The sequence below is a fragment of the Macaca nemestrina genome, chromosome 9, assembly GCF_043159975.1.
Source record: "Macaca nemestrina isolate mMacNem1 chromosome 9, mMacNem.hap1, whole genome shotgun sequence".
In the NCBI taxonomy this organism is placed as follows: Eukaryota; Metazoa; Chordata; class Mammalia; order Primates; family Cercopithecidae; genus Macaca; species Macaca nemestrina.
In genome coordinates, this window is record NC_092133.1 from 47,797,551 (window position 1) to 47,813,001 (window position 15,451).

Below are 15,451 nucleotides of genomic sequence, written 5' to 3' on the forward strand. Positions count from 1 at the left end.
CTTCCTCCCTCATTCTTTCCTGCCTCCTCTTCTTTGAAGAGTTAATTTTTATTGAAACATCACTCTCCAGCCCTGTTCATTTGTGTGCCTTTGCCTCAGTGCTGGCCCTGACAGGAGATCAGTTTCATAATCCTGCTTGGCTGGCATGGGCTGAGTCACTGACCAGTCCATCAGTCCCCTTCCTTGTGCGTAATCCTGGGTAAATGAAAGAATGGGCAAGAGATGCAGAAAAGCCTCTTTTTTTCCTCTACCCAGAATAATCCATCTTGAATTCCTCAGGACGACTAGTTTTATTTTACTTTATTTTTTAACTTTTAGGTTCAGGGGTACATGTGTAGGTTTGTTACACAGGTAAACTGTGTGTCGCAGGGCTTTGGTGTACAGTTAATTTTATCACCCAGGTAATAAACATAGTACCCAAAAGGCATTTGTTTCTGATCCTCTACCTCTTCACCCCCATCAAGTAGGCCCCAGTGTCTGTTGTTCCCCTCTTAGTACGCACATGTTCTCGTTTGACTCCCGCTTATAAGTGAGAATATGCAGTATTTGGTTTAAGTGAGAATATGCAGTATTTGGTTTTCTGTTCCTGTGTTAGATTGCATAAGATAATGGAGCTTTGGCCATTTTAAACCAGGGTTACCACTGGTCAAAGCTCAATTAGCTTGCTTGTCTCAGTACGGCCACTAACTAGGGAAAAAACTTCTAAAAACAGGTTTATCTGAAAATGATGACAATAAAATCCCCACCAATCAAAGATCCTATAAGACATCTTCCTTCCAATTCACAAAACATTCTAATTAAGAAAATTTGTTTCCCCTTAGGCAAACAAAGCCCCAATTAGGACTGGAATGCAAGTTGTCTGAACACATGTGAAAAGGGAAGATTCTTAAGTTCCCAATTTATCTTTACAACCTTTATTTTATTTTATTTTATTTCTTTTTGGAGGAAGACTAGAGTGCAGTGGTGTGATCTTGGCCCACTGCAAGCTCCATCTCCCTGGTTCAAGGGATTCTCCTGCCTTAGCCTCCCAAGTAGCTATGATTACAGGTGCCTGCCATGATGCCCAGCTAATTTTTTGTATTTTTAGTAGAGACAGAGTTTTACCATGTTGGCCAGGCTGGTCATGAACTCCTGATCCCAAGTGATTTGTCCACCTCAGTCTCCCAAGTGCTGGGATTACAGGCATTAGCTACCACATCCAGCCATCTTTTCAACCTCTCGATGGTTTGATGTCACCACTTGAAAGGCCTTGATTTGAATTTAAATTGTTGTTTGCTAGAAATGTTTTGAGTTCACTCATCTAAGGCCAATGAAAACTTTCAAGAAAAAAAAAATTAATTTGCTTAATTTACAAATGTTGATTTGGTTAATTTGTACTCTTAATTTAGATTAGGTTCAAAGACAAGCTTAAAGGCACAACTTGCAGTATAGAGTTTTGCTACCATTTCCAATATATCTACTGAAAATGAAGTAACAGAAAAAACATTGGGCTGATCCTTTGAACTGTTCTTGTTATATTACTCTTTCTTTTTGGTGCTTTAGAATACTTAGATGAGGTTTGAAAAATTGTTAACAGCAGAATTCTGTTGAGGGTTTATTCACACTGAATCATAAGCATGCTGATTTTACAGCTTCAGAATTTCTTCTGGAAATCTTCTTTCTAGTCTAGATAAGTTCTGTGAGATATTAGGCAATATTTCTGGATTACAGGGAAAGACATTTACAAAAGAAAATGGAGTGCCCTGATGTTAGCATTTCTATCTGGATAGTATATCTTACCAGAAAAATAATGAAATTTGTGGGATTAGAAAACAATTTAGATTTTATGAGGGAATTTTTTGATGAATGGTGGCATTCATTCCAGAGAGTCACAACTTGGCTGAAACAATTTTTGGTGTGCCCTGTTTCTGGTGATCATATATAATAAATATAAATGATTCTACCAAATCAGTACAACTTCTCCATATCTAAGGAAAAAAGGGGTTACACATATGGACAAAATACATTCAGGTGTCTTCCCCAAACAACAATAATTTCAATTACGGTGTTTTAGGTTTCCCAGTTGATCCGATGTTCACTCAATTATCTGTGAATGAACAAGATCTTTGTTTGTCTCCTTGCTTGTCCAATGTGGCATCTAATACATGGGCTATCTCCTGTTTTCCTCAGATTGGGTAAGGATTTTTGCCAATTCTTGATTTTCTCTGCCAATGGAAGGGAAGCCATGCAGGTAAATTAAAAATCCCTTCTATTTGTCATAATATTAATTTTATGGTGCTTTTATTTGTTGTTGTCATTCTTTTCACTTTCTTGTAGGATTAAAGCAGTGCTTTTCAAACGTTTATTTGCATGTGGATCCTTGGGGATTTTATTAAAATGTAGGTTTTGATTCAGCAGGTCTGGGTGGAGCCCCAGATTCTGCATTTTTAACAGTCTCCCAGGTGATGCTGGTGCTGCCGATCCGAGGAGCACACTTTGATTAGCAAGAGATTAGGGTATATTCTGTTCTCCTCGGTATGCAACATCACAAGGAAGGGGAAGGAGGAGGACTGGAATAGTGGCAGGTGGTTGTCTCTCCTGGGTAATCCTGTGGAGGTGAAAGGGAGACAACTATGGCAGTGCCAAACATTACCTCAAGGATTTTTGTTCCACTGCCTGAAAAATTTCTGTGAGGAAATTAAAGCATTCACATGCTTTGTCTAAAATTGCCAGTAACAATCTATTTTTTATTTTTAAGTGAAACAAGGATTTGGACACTTACAAAGTATCAGAGTGAGTTCTATATTTTAAAGATTTTTAAGGTATTTTTAAAAATTACCTTGCCCCCACAGTATTTAACAATGATGTATTTTTAGCTCCTAACTTTTATAAAATCTTGTAGAAACAGTCAACATAGTTTTCATAGAAATAACTTTTTTACACTCATGCTAATATCAATCAATCAATCTATATAAAACAAAAAATAGTACAATTGGTATAAACTGGTTTACCATCTGATATGGTTTGGCTCTGTGTAGCTCCCATAATCTCATCTTGTAGCTCCCAAAATTCCCCTGTGTTGTGGGAGGTACCCGGTGGGAGATGACTGAATCATGGGGGTGGGTCTTTCCCATGCTGTTTTCATGATAGTGAGTGGGTTTCATGAGATCTGATGGCTTTAAAAACAGTGGCCTCCCTGCACAAGCTCTCTCTGCCTACTGCCATCCATATAAGACGTGACTTGCTCCTCCTTGCCTTCCACCATGCTTGTGAGGCTTGCTCAGCCATGTGGAACTGTGAGTTCTCCATTAAACCTCTTTCCTTTGTAAATTGCCCAGTCTTGGGTATGTATTTGTCAGCAGCATGAAAGCAAACTAATACACTATCAAACACAGTTGACATGATAAATCTATCTATCTATCTACTTATCTATCTATCTATCTTTCAAAGCATTCAAGATAGTTTTCATAGAAATAACTTTTTATTTTTACAATTGTATTTCATATATACACATATTATCTATACCTATGTTTATGCCTATATGCATATTCATATATTACAGTAATAGATACAACTAGCATAGATTTGTTTGGCAACAAACATGATTTACATGATAAATGTAACATGGGCATAATGAAGAGTAACTCATTCATGACAGTCATCAAGTTTGGTGGGTGCATAGAACAACTATTATGCTTTGCAAAGGGTTGGAGAATATGGATTAATCCCATACAATGTGTAAGTGGTGCTCAGGTAAGTTAACTACTCTTAACAAACAAACAAGAAAGACAACAAGATTATGAGAGAGAATTGGGAGACCATTTAAATTTACATTTGCTTTGTCTGTGGTTTCCCAGGTGTCCAGGAAAAGCCTGTCTGAGTAAGTAATATAGTATGTAAGCCAAGACCTGAGTAAAGAGAATCAACTAGCCATTCAAAGGCCTGGGGAAAGAGTGGGTGATGAGCAAGAGAAACTCCCAAGTACAGAGATGAGAATGAGTCTGGCAAATTCAATTAAATAAAGCTAGGCCCAAAATATTTGTAGAAGTGGGTAAGGGGCCAAAGGTAGTGTGAGACATTGGTATACTTAAGGCTTGTATTAGTTCATTCTTGCATTGCTATAAAGAAATACCTGAGACTGGGTAATTCATAAAGAAAAGAGGTTTAACTGGTTCATGATTCTGCAGGCTGTACAGGAAGTATGATGCTGGCATTGACTTGGCTTCTGGGGAGACCTCAGGAAACTTACAATCGTGACAAAGGGAAAGGGGCAGCAGGTACAGGGCCAGAGCAGGAGCCAGACAGTGGAGGGGGAGGTGCTGCACACTTTTAAATGAACAGATTACATGAGAACTCATTCACTATTATGAGGACAGTACCATGGGGGATGGTTTAGCACCATCATGAGATTCATGATTAAATGAGAAATTTAGCACCATCATGAGATTCATGGTTTAGCACCATCATGAGATTCATGATGAAATGAGATCCTATTCATGAGAAATCCACCCCCATGATCCAATCACCTCCCACAAGGCTCCTCTTCCAGCACTGGGGATTACATTTCAATATGAGATTTGGGTAGGGACCCACATCCAAACTATATCAGGGCTACATAGGACACATAAGGATTTTGAATTTTATTCTAAGAGCAATGTAAGCCAAGAGAGGTTTTAACAGGGAAATAACATGATCTGGTTAAGGACTTTTGTTTTGTTTAAATTACTGTGGCTGTTACATGAAAGTTACATATAGTGGGTCACTTTCTAAAATCTACATAAGTAGATTCCTGAATTGGTACAGGTTGCTTCATATTCATTCCAGGCAACAAAGTGAGATAGTAGAGAATCACAGAATCAGAGGCTGACAGGTACATCAATAACAGATAAAGAAATTAAAGAATTCTGGGCTGGGCGTTGTGGCTCATGCCTGTAATTCCAGCACTTTGGGAGGCCGAGGCAGGTGGATAATGAGGTCAAGAGATCAAGACCATCCTGACCAATATGGTGAAACCTCGTCTTTACTAAAAATACAAAAATTAGTGGGGTGTGCTGGTGAGTACCTGTAGTCCCAGCTACTCAGGAGACTGAGGCAAGAGAATCGCTTGAACCTGGGAGATGGAGGTTGCAGTGAGCTGAGATTGCACCACTGTACCCCAGTCTGGCCACAGAGTGAGACTCTGTCTCAAAAGAAAAAAAAAAGAATTTATGTTCCAGTGTTCCAGTATGTGTACTATCAATATCTTCATTCTAGAGCTGTTAGCGTTTAATATCTATATACATGAATAATATATATCATATTTTACAAATATGTGTTTTCATTGAAAAAGAAGATACTGCTATTTTGGCTTAATATTTATTGAAAATGCAAACATTTGTGGGATAAATATACTGATTGGCTTATTTTTCTAGGACATTCCTTTGCTCAGTATACCTCACCAAAATCTACAAATAAAAAATGCGTCAAGATTTTTGTTTTCGTTTGCCCTGGGTTTTCCTTTTGTTGCTGGTTGGTTTTGCAGAAATATGTGTGCTGAACCGGTTGCTAAACAGGTTTTTCTTTTCTTTTCTTTTCTTTTTTTTTTTTTTTTTTTTTTGAGATAAGGTCTCGCTCTGTCACTCAGGCTGGAGTGCAGTAGCGAGATCCCGGCTCACTGCAGCCTCCACCTCCTGGGCTGAAGTGATCCTCCCACTTCAACGTCCTATGTAGCTGGGACTAGAGCCATGCCACCATGGCCAAGTAATCAACTCATTTTTGTGTACTTTGTAGAGATGGGTTTCACCATGCTGCTCAGTCTGGTCTCAAACTCCTGTACACAAGTGATCCTCCTGCTTTGACCTCCCAAACCGCTGGAATTGCAGGCATGAAATACCACGTCTGGCCTTAAGCAAGTTTTTCTATGTCATGTTTGTCAAATTAGACACTAATATTGATCAAATCTAATAATTGTGTTAAGTTGTAAGCTCGAAGGATAGGAAGAGGTTGGGCTTGTGGCCAAATTGGAGAATATAAGCTGCTTCTACAGGCATTTAAGTTCAAAATTTTCAAGAAAATTGACTGGTCAAATAAAAAATATCTGTAAGCTCAATTGGTCCACAGATCACCAATTTGAGATTTCTTGTCCAAAGACATTTAAAACTTTTAGGGAACAAAACTTCGATAACATTGACAATAATTATATAATTTCAATAGTGTAATTTATCTGATGCTTAAAATAGATGAGGATTTTTTTCTCTGATGATTGATAAGCATAAAAAGATGAAATCATTTTGGGTATAGGCTTAGCCAAAGATAGGAAATATGTTGTATTAATAGATGATTGTATTTACTCTCCTATACAAGGTTTGTGTCTGGAAATGTTTTTAGTCCTGATTTATGTCACTATATTGATTAATATGAGAACAAGAGTGATGTTTCAGATATGGAGTATGATTTTATAAATGTTAAGGCACCAAGAAAGCCCTATGTTGACCTTTTTTTAAAAAAATCACATTATGAACTCAACTATACCATTTTTCTTTCCTTCCTTCCTTCCTTCCTTCCTTCCTTCCTTCCTTCCTTTCTTTCTTTTCTCTCTTTTCTCTCTTTTCTCTCTTTTCTCTCTTTTCTCTCTTTTCTCTCTTTCTCTCTTTCTCTCTCTCTCTCTCTCTCTCTTTCTCTCTTTCTCTCTTTCTCTCTTTCTCTCTTTCTCTCTTTCTCTCTTTCTCTCTTTCTTTCTTTCTTTCTTTCTTTCTTGATGGAGTCTCACTCTGTCACCCAGGCTGGAGTGCAGTGGTGTGATCTCGGTTTACTGCAAACTCCGCCTCCCGGGTTCACGCCATTCTCCTGCCTCAGCCTCCCAAGTAGCTGGGACTACTAGCGCCTGCCACAACTCCCGGCTAATTTTTTGTATTTTTAGTAGAGACGGAGTTTCACCGTGTTAGCCAGGGTGGTCTCAATCTCCTGACCTCGTGATCTGCCCATCTCGGCCTCGCAAAGTGCTGGGATTGCAGGCAAGAGCCACTACGCCCAGCCCAACTATACCATTTTTCAGTGTTGGCACTCATTTTAAATTAAAATGAGTCTGTAAGATTCACTTAAAGAATATGTACATCACCATACTCAGCTAATTTTTACATTTTTTATAGAGACAGGATCTTCCTGTGTTGCCCAGACTGGTCTTGAAGTCCTGAGCTCAAGTGATCCTTCTGCCTCAACCTCCCAGAGTGCTGAGATCGCAGGCATTAACAACTACATCTGCCCAGCAGATATAATTTTTAAAATGACCAACCTTTGTAACACATATGAGATTCATTTCAAGTGTCTGCAGATATTATATGTACTTAATCATACAAAATTATTTATGATTGAGAATGTTGTGTATTTTTTGTAATTAGCTATCTACTTTTTATTTTTTTATTTTTAAAACTCTGTGATTAAAGGATAGTTACCTATTTTGGGGATCTAAACCAATTCTTGGTTATAAACAGTTGTTATTAAATGCCGGGCATGGTGGCTCACACCTGTAATCCCAGCACTTTGGGAGGCTGAGGTGGGTGGATCATTTGCGGTCAGGAGTTCAAAACCAGCCTAGCCAACATGGTGAAACCCCGTCTCTACTAAAACTACAAAAATCAGCCAGGCACGGTAGCACACACCTGTAATCATAGCTACTTGAGAGGCTGAGGCAGGGGAATCACTTAAACCCAGGAGGCAGAGGTTGCAGTGACCTGAGATTGTGCCACTGCACTCCAGCCTGGGTGACAAAGTGAGACACTGTCTTAAAAAAAGAAAAAAAAAAGCTGTTATTTGGTAAACATTTGGGTGCTTTTTGTGCAGTATTTAATAAGCACCAGGTTTTTGATTTTTAAAGATGTTACCCCAAGTGTCACTTATTTTTTATTTTATTTTTTGAGACAGAGTCTCACTCTGTTTGCCCAGTCTGGAGTATAGTGGCACAATCTCGACTCACTCTAATCTCCACCTCCCAAGTTCAAATACTTATCGTGCCTCAGATTCCCAAGTAGCTGGGATTACAGGGGCTTGCCAACATGCCTGGCTAAGTTTAGTATTTTTAGTAGAGATGGGGTATCACCACATTGGCCGGGCTGGTCTCAAACTCCTGACCTCAAGTGATCGGCCCCCCTCAGCCTCCCAAAGTGCTGGGATTACAGGTGTGTGCCACCACGCCCGACTCCCAAGTGTCACTTTTGACACAATTCTGCCCTCAAATTACGTTATATATTGTTATAGAATAATATCAAGAACAAACATGCTAGTTAATATTTTATGAGCAAGGTAATTGGTAATATGAATATTTGTGAAGGTGAATTTTCAACCAAAGAAGTAAACTTTTGTTTCAGGGTGCATAAAGACAAATGAAAATATTTAAAGATCTGGGTCAGTTAACATTTGAAATAAATATGTATAAGCACATTATATAGTATGCCAATATCATGTAATATCCCTATTAATATTTAATATTAAATTTTATATTTAGGGATACTTACAATATATTAATAATGTCCTTAATATGAATCAGTTCTTAACCAGAGCATTCTTGATAAGAGACTGATGAAGAAAGCAAGCTTCAACCAGGAAAGTCCATCTAGAGATTAGCTGATATAAAATAATGAGAGACTGACATTCTTTTGTGAGAAGACTGTCAGATGTAACTGCTAATTCAGTTTCTCTGCCACAGTAGGTTGTTGCACATAATTATCCATAGACCTCATCAGACCTAAGAGAAAGGTCTGACACGCCATAGGAAATTATGTTCTGTGTGCTTAACCAATGTCCCATCACAGCATGGAAAAACAAGAAGCTTTGCAAGCTGTGATTATGTTAACGGTTTTCTTTTTAAAATGTCTTTCTACCATTAGAATTCTGAGAAGTGTAGTTGAAAAACCAGACATAATCTTACTTAGATTAGCCTACCTTTGTCTGGGATTCACATTAGCTTATATCTTATCAAATACTCCAAAATCCTAGGAAGTCAACAGATGTTAAAACATATTTTTGGTATTAATCATCAGTAATATGAGGGCAAGGGCTAATGGGCAGGCACTGATTAAAGTTGATCATTTCATAATCCCAAGAAACATGTACTCCCCAAGAGGATAAGCCTTAAAGAAGCATTAGCAAATCACTGTTTCACCCCATCATCTTCAACTATTATGATGAATGAATTGGTGATTTTATTTTAGTCTACACATCTTAGGGAAAATTCAGGATGTGAGGGGTTATAACCGATGATTTTGTAGTAAAACACATAAAAGATTCTGATTGTGGCAATAGTGCTTGCATTATTCTTTACTATCAAATGAAATAAGGCTCTATGCTTTCTATATCAATATTGGAACATTCAATGAATCAGAAGTGAGGACAATCTATTTCCTTAGCTTTCACAGAGTAGAGGTGATTGTTTTTAATAACCTATTTCTAATTGTTTTTTAAAATGGAAATAGTTGTTATAGCTCATTTGTTCTGTGTTGAATCTAAACTCTTATGAGGGCAGTATATATGCTTTTAATGGGATTTTTCCCCCTAATAACTCTAATAGAATATTTTGTCCTTTTCCCATCTGTGAATATGGTAGTGAGATAGACTGCCCCTGTGTTCAGTTTGTGGGAGTGGAAGTGTATAGTAGCAGATAACAGGTAAACAGTGCACTGCAATATAACTAAGGTTGTCAGTAATGAAGATAGCTACAAGGTGCTATTGGAATACAGAGGATTTCTCTCTGGGGAACATAAGCTTAATATCTATCACCAAGATGTTGCTCATACCAACCACAAAATGGCACGTCTTTATAGTTATTTCAACTGTCAAACTATATAGATAATGGTTCTAAGAGAGTTCCATCCATTACTGCAATTTCATTAGTTCTGCCTTTTGCATTAAAAACAAAAGGTAATCAGGCCCCATGTATATCCACAATGGAAGACTTCTGCATAATGTATTCATTAAAAATAAACATATCAGATACTAACTCAGCCTTAATTGTATTTTTATTTTCTGCATTAAATAATGCAGGGATTTGACTAAAGACTGTAACATTTAATAATTTTCAGTTAGAGCCCTTCAGTGAAAGCTTTGAGGTAAAGCAACTAGAATCTCAAAGTGATCGAGCCAACTCTGTGACTTAGTATTAACCATAACTATCGCACATGTAAAGGTGAGTTATCCTCTCCAATAGAGGGGAGGCATATAGGAAACATGGGAAAGTAGCAGTATGAACAACAGAGTAAAACAGGTAGTAGAAAACAACAGCATAGGGGTGAAAACCTTGTGAACAAAGAATACTAATTTAAAATGTAAACGTTTTGCAAAGGGAAGATAACTGAATTTCTACATTTTCAGCTCTTTGTATTAAACATTTTGTAATCTGTAACTAGATATTGGTTTTTCTTCTCCACAGAAGATCACCTGATATTTGATAACTTATGCTTTTATTAATTACTACTTGTTTTATAATACAAATGTTTGTGTTCACATCCTCAAGGCTTTATTTTCAAGGAAAAATAAAGTCGTAGTAGCGCAATGTAATAAGCCCCATCTTTCAACCAATTTTTAATTGTCTCATTGGTATGTATATTAGGACTAAGTGGCTGTATTCCTTACAAAAAGTAAAATAAGCAATAAGTCAACTGAGTATTCAGGCTATATAAAAACTTCTACCTACTTGGGCCTTGATGATTCTGGTAACATGATTAATGATAGAAAAGTAGGTTATGAAATAAGAAAACTAAAAGCCATGTTAAATGCTGTTTAGTCTAAAGGTTTTTAACTCCTGTCTGGTGGAGCAAATGGACACCATCTGTATATGAAAGCCAGATACCAAGAAACTGAGAGTTTACTTAGTGAAACCTACTACTTATGAAAAGTCAAATATCATGTATAACTCATCCAGATCAACTGGTCCCTAGACACTGATTTTTGGGAAGGATGTGAGAGAATTACTGACTCAGATTTAGGGCTTAAAGACTATTGAGAAATTGGAAGGTATTGAGAGATAGGGTTTCATCAGAGTGGACTTAAGTAACCTGGTTGATTTTAGAATTGTCACAGCAAAATCAACATGCTCTGATGCTTGGGGCCTGGCAGAACCTTGCTGGTCTCTGAAGGCTGGGATAAATGAAGCAACAGTAAAACAGGTGTACTCCTTGATTTTTCAGGTAACACAACTTTAGAAAAAAACAATTCTGATACAAGTTTAACCTTATCCTGTTAACTCTAATATTTCAAAAATAATTCTAAAACACTAAGACAATGCTTATCCTATTGCCTCCAATAGGATTTTGTATTTTATGGTTTACCAAAAAATGTGTCTTATACTTTTGGGTAAACTTTATTTTGTTATACAACCAAAAATCTTAAAACCATCTTAGTACATTAACGTTTTAACAGGTCAACTTTTAGTCTTTATGAGCAGTTTTCACAAAGTTTTACTCAACATTTAAAAAATGTAGTTAACATACTGTAGACACTTCAATATTGCTGCTTATTCTTTGTAATCTTATTTGGCATAATGTTGTCATGTTCAGAGTTATTTTACAGTAACTTAAAGTGAACAGACACACTCCCTCCTCCCCCCACCCTCAATTAAAAATAAAAAAGGAAAACAGAAAGAAATAAAAAGAACAAAAAGTAAGATTAGGTTCTAGGAGGAGGGAAACCCTAATCCAAGTGTGGGGATGCAGAAGTCAGCTTTTTGCACCCATTCTCCATGCTACAGAATAAACTTTGAGACTACAGCCAAATATTTTCTAAAACCTTTCAAGAAGTTCCAGTGGATTTCTGGATTTGTTCCTTTAAAATCAGGATACTCTGCCTTTGCTCAGGGGGCAGCATGGCAATCTGATCTGCAGTTAGTTGAAGAACCTGCATGATCAAAGCCGCCTTTTCCTGATCCTGTGGAGTGACCTGGCTCTGCCCAGGACTAAAACTGCTAGGCTGGCTTCCACCTTGCTTGCTTGCCCCCTGTATGCCTCCTCCTTGTATACCCACTCCTTGTATGCCTGCCCCCTGCATCCCTCCTCCTTGTATGCCTGCCCCCTGCATGCCTGCTCCCTGCATGCCTGCTCCTTGTATGCCTGTACCCTGCATACCAGCTCCAGGATTCCCCACCCCTGAAATGCCTGGGACCTGTCTGGGTCCCTGAGGAGGGCCACCTGCCCCTATATTAATGGGACCAGGACCCTGAATTCCACCAGTCATAGGACCTCTTGTACTGGGGACAGGGCCCCTCATCTCCAATCCTCTTGCATCCATGCCTCTTGCTTCCATCCCTCTGGTTTCCATGGCACAGGTCTCCATTCCTCTCCTCTCCATTACACGTGTCTCTAAGACCTCAGTTTCCATGGCGCGAGTCTCCATCGCTCGAGAATCTCTACTACCTCTACCATCCATAGGTAGACCCCTTTGATCTATCATGGGGCCTCTGGGCTCTCCAATTAGCAGTCTGGGATCTCCTAATGGCCCTCCCCTCATCTCATGTGAGGAAGGGCCACGAGTGTCATGACCAGAGGCATGATGCATGGGGGGACCCTGATGGGGTGGACCCAGATAACCTCTGGGCTCCACTTCTCCAGTGACTGAAAGCAAAGTCCCTCCACGTGGGTCATTTGGAGCATCTCCTAACAGTCCTCGAGGAGGCAGACCACCAGGAGTCATGGGTCCACGAGGTATAGGAGCTCTAGGATCTGACATCTGCACTTGTCCCCGCTCTAAAGGCACTGGGCCAACCCCTGGCATTCCAAGTTGGGGCTGCATTGCTCCTCCAGGAGTTAAGGAACCAGGACCAGGTCCGGGAACTGCAGCTGGTATTGGCCCTGGAGCTGGAATTCCACCCTGGATAGGAGTCTGCATCAGAGGAGGAATGTCCTTCACAGGTCTTCTAGCCAAATGCTGAGGCTGAGGAGCTGGTGGATTCTGCTGGTTCAGCAGAACATTAGGTCCTGGGCAGAGCCCAGGGCCAGGGCCAGGACCAGGGCCAGGGCCAGGGCCAGAGACAGACACAGACTGAGATTTGCCTGGGATCAGTGGTGTGACATGTATCTTCCGATGAAGAATTTTCAGAGCAATCTCTGGATCCATGATTCTCATCACTACTTGCGCCTGCAACAGCGCATAAGCCAGTTGTGGATTTTGAAGTAACATGTTTCGAGCTTCCTGGTGGCTGTTTTGGACACAGAGCTTCATCTGCTTCATCAGCTCAAACATCTGCTCCGGGGGGAGACTGGCTACTGCTCTGGTAATCGATTCAGGGGCATCTTCTGGATCGATGGGATCCCCATAGGGTGAGTCAATAATGGGCGCTGCAGGCCCGAGGCTCTTTAACTCCTCCTTATTCTTTTCACTGGCAGCATTGTCCACCCGAAGCGCTCTGCCACTGAACTCCCGCCCATTGAGGTTCCGCATGGCACTAAGCGCGGTTTCCTGGTCTTGGTATTCGCAGAAGCCATAGCCCTTGGGTTTTCCCGTCTCTCTATCGTATACCAGCCGGAAACTGACAACAGAACCAACCTCCGAGAAAATGTCCTTTAACTGCTCCTCAGTTGCCTCATACGGAATGTTCCCCACGAACACGGAACGCAGTGATCGATCCATTGCCGGGTCTCTCACCGCCAAACTCGACATGATTCCGGTTGTGCACACTGCCGATAGCGGATTCTTCCAGGCGTCTGTCCTCTTGCGACCGACACTTCCGCTGAGCAACGGAAGCGGCTCTCAAGATCCGGGCAGAAACCTTACTAATTCGCTTGAATCGTTCTGCTTGCTTGTGGAACCTGCATCCCACTAACAAGTTATCTAATGCTTTAAGTCCCTGATCCTTCGTGGTTCTGTCAGCTTCTTATTACAGAGTCGCATGATTCCTTTCCCATTTCACCTTCCGCCGACTTTCTGTGGAGCCCCAACAGCCCCGCTACGACACCCTTGGTGCGAGATGACCACAGTAAAGATGGCCGCATAGACTTCACCATAGTAACTGGGAGGGGACTCCTCCCTTGACGTCAAAGGCGGTTTTGCTTCCGTTCCACCGGCGGGAAACCGCCAACCGAAAGCGGATTTAAGGCGGCATGTTTTTCGTTCTGACAAAGTATTTTCATGTGGCCTTTTATTATAGTATAGTTAAGCTAGATTTCAAATCACATTCCAGACTGAGGCAAAAGCGTAGTCGTTTCAAAGCACATTTGAGATTTGCCCCTTAAAGTAAAACAGTATTATATTTCCTTTTTAGAACAACGTTTTTGGAAATTAACTGACAAGAAATATAAACTGAAGCGTGTGCCTGCTGGACCCTGCCCCCGCTCTGTTGCTTCCTATAACCGCTGTTAATGGATGGGTGGCAGACCCTTCTAGGTTTTTTTGAGCACACGGGCAGCAGTCGTGCTATTCCTAATATTACGGTTTTCTTCCTTAATAATAACCGATTTCAGTATTAATTGGTGATTAAATAAATTAGTTATTCGCATTTTATGGCTTCAGAGTATGGAATAATGAAATTTACTTAACTATCCCTACATTGATTGGTTCTGATTTTTATTATATCATGCAGTGAATCCACCACTTCCATGAAGGGAAAAACAAATAGTGGTTGTCTTCTGCTGTTAGCTTTCCAGGCAGGAGTTAAAACATATTCACTGTGGGATTTCCTCGACTCCAATTCGAAGATAGAACTGAAACTTGGGGATGGCTAGGTAAATTCCCAAGGCCAAGCAGCCGGAAAGAGGCAAAGTCAGGATTCTAACCCAGGTTGGTCTCGCATAGCTCCAGATCTACACTGCCTTACGCATATTGAATATTTGAAATGCAGCTAGTGTGATTGAGGAATTGAATTTTAAATTTCATTTTTTATTAATTTAAATATAAAAACTAATGTTCAGTAGGCTATCGGAAAACTTTTTTAGTATTTATGACAACTTGGGTATAAAATCTACTTTTGCAGTAATAAATTGTATTTTAAATAAAACTCATTTCACAGAACACTAAGATAAAACAAACAAAAAAAGAAATAAAAAGAAAGTACTTCCAGTCAAAATTTAACATTCCAGTTGAGGTATGCCATACATGTAAGACACATGAAAGATTTTAATGATCAAATACCAAAAAATGTAAAAATAGCTCATCAATTTTATATTGTTTATAAGTTGAAATGTAATATTTTTGTATACTGGATTAAAAATTATTTTGAAGTTAATGTTATTCATTTCACTTTTTAAAATGTGGCTATTAGAAAATTTAAAATTATATGTATATATTGCATTATACATCTGTGCACTGGACTGCTCCAAGTCTGTGCTTTAACTCCAAAACAGAGAATTATTTTATTCTGAAATATGCCTCTTAAGTGGATTATGAAACTTCTAAATTTCAGCCAAAAAATTGTATTATGTATCCGCAGAATCCTCGTCCAATGAATAGATTTGACATGAGTATGATGGTTTAGTTGCAAATAAGACATCCATTTACCTTCAAGTTTTTGAAACGG

At 39.4% G+C, this 15,451-nt stretch overlaps 2 protein-coding genes across 3 annotated transcripts in view; one reads left to right on the forward strand and one right to left on the reverse strand.

Moving 5' to 3' along the window:
• Positions 1-15,451, forward strand: part of LOC105481070 (protein kinase cGMP-dependent 1) — a 1,243,906-nt gene that overhangs the window by 627,125 nt on the left and 601,330 nt on the right. The window lies entirely within an intron of this gene.
• LOC105481094 (cleavage stimulation factor subunit 2 tau variant) lies at positions 11,284-13,905 on the reverse strand. Its single transcript, XM_011740396.3, has one exon. The coding sequence runs from the start codon at positions 13,597-13,599 to the stop codon at positions 11,737-11,739; it is 1,863 nt and encodes a 620-aa protein (XP_011738698.1). The 5' UTR covers positions 13,600-13,905; the 3' UTR covers positions 11,284-11,736.

Excerpts from the sequence above, each read along its gene's own strand:
- LOC105481094 (XM_011740396.3), bottom strand. The coding sequence starts at position 13,599 with ATGTCGAGTTTGGCGGTGAGAGACCCGGCAATGGATCGATCACTGCGT.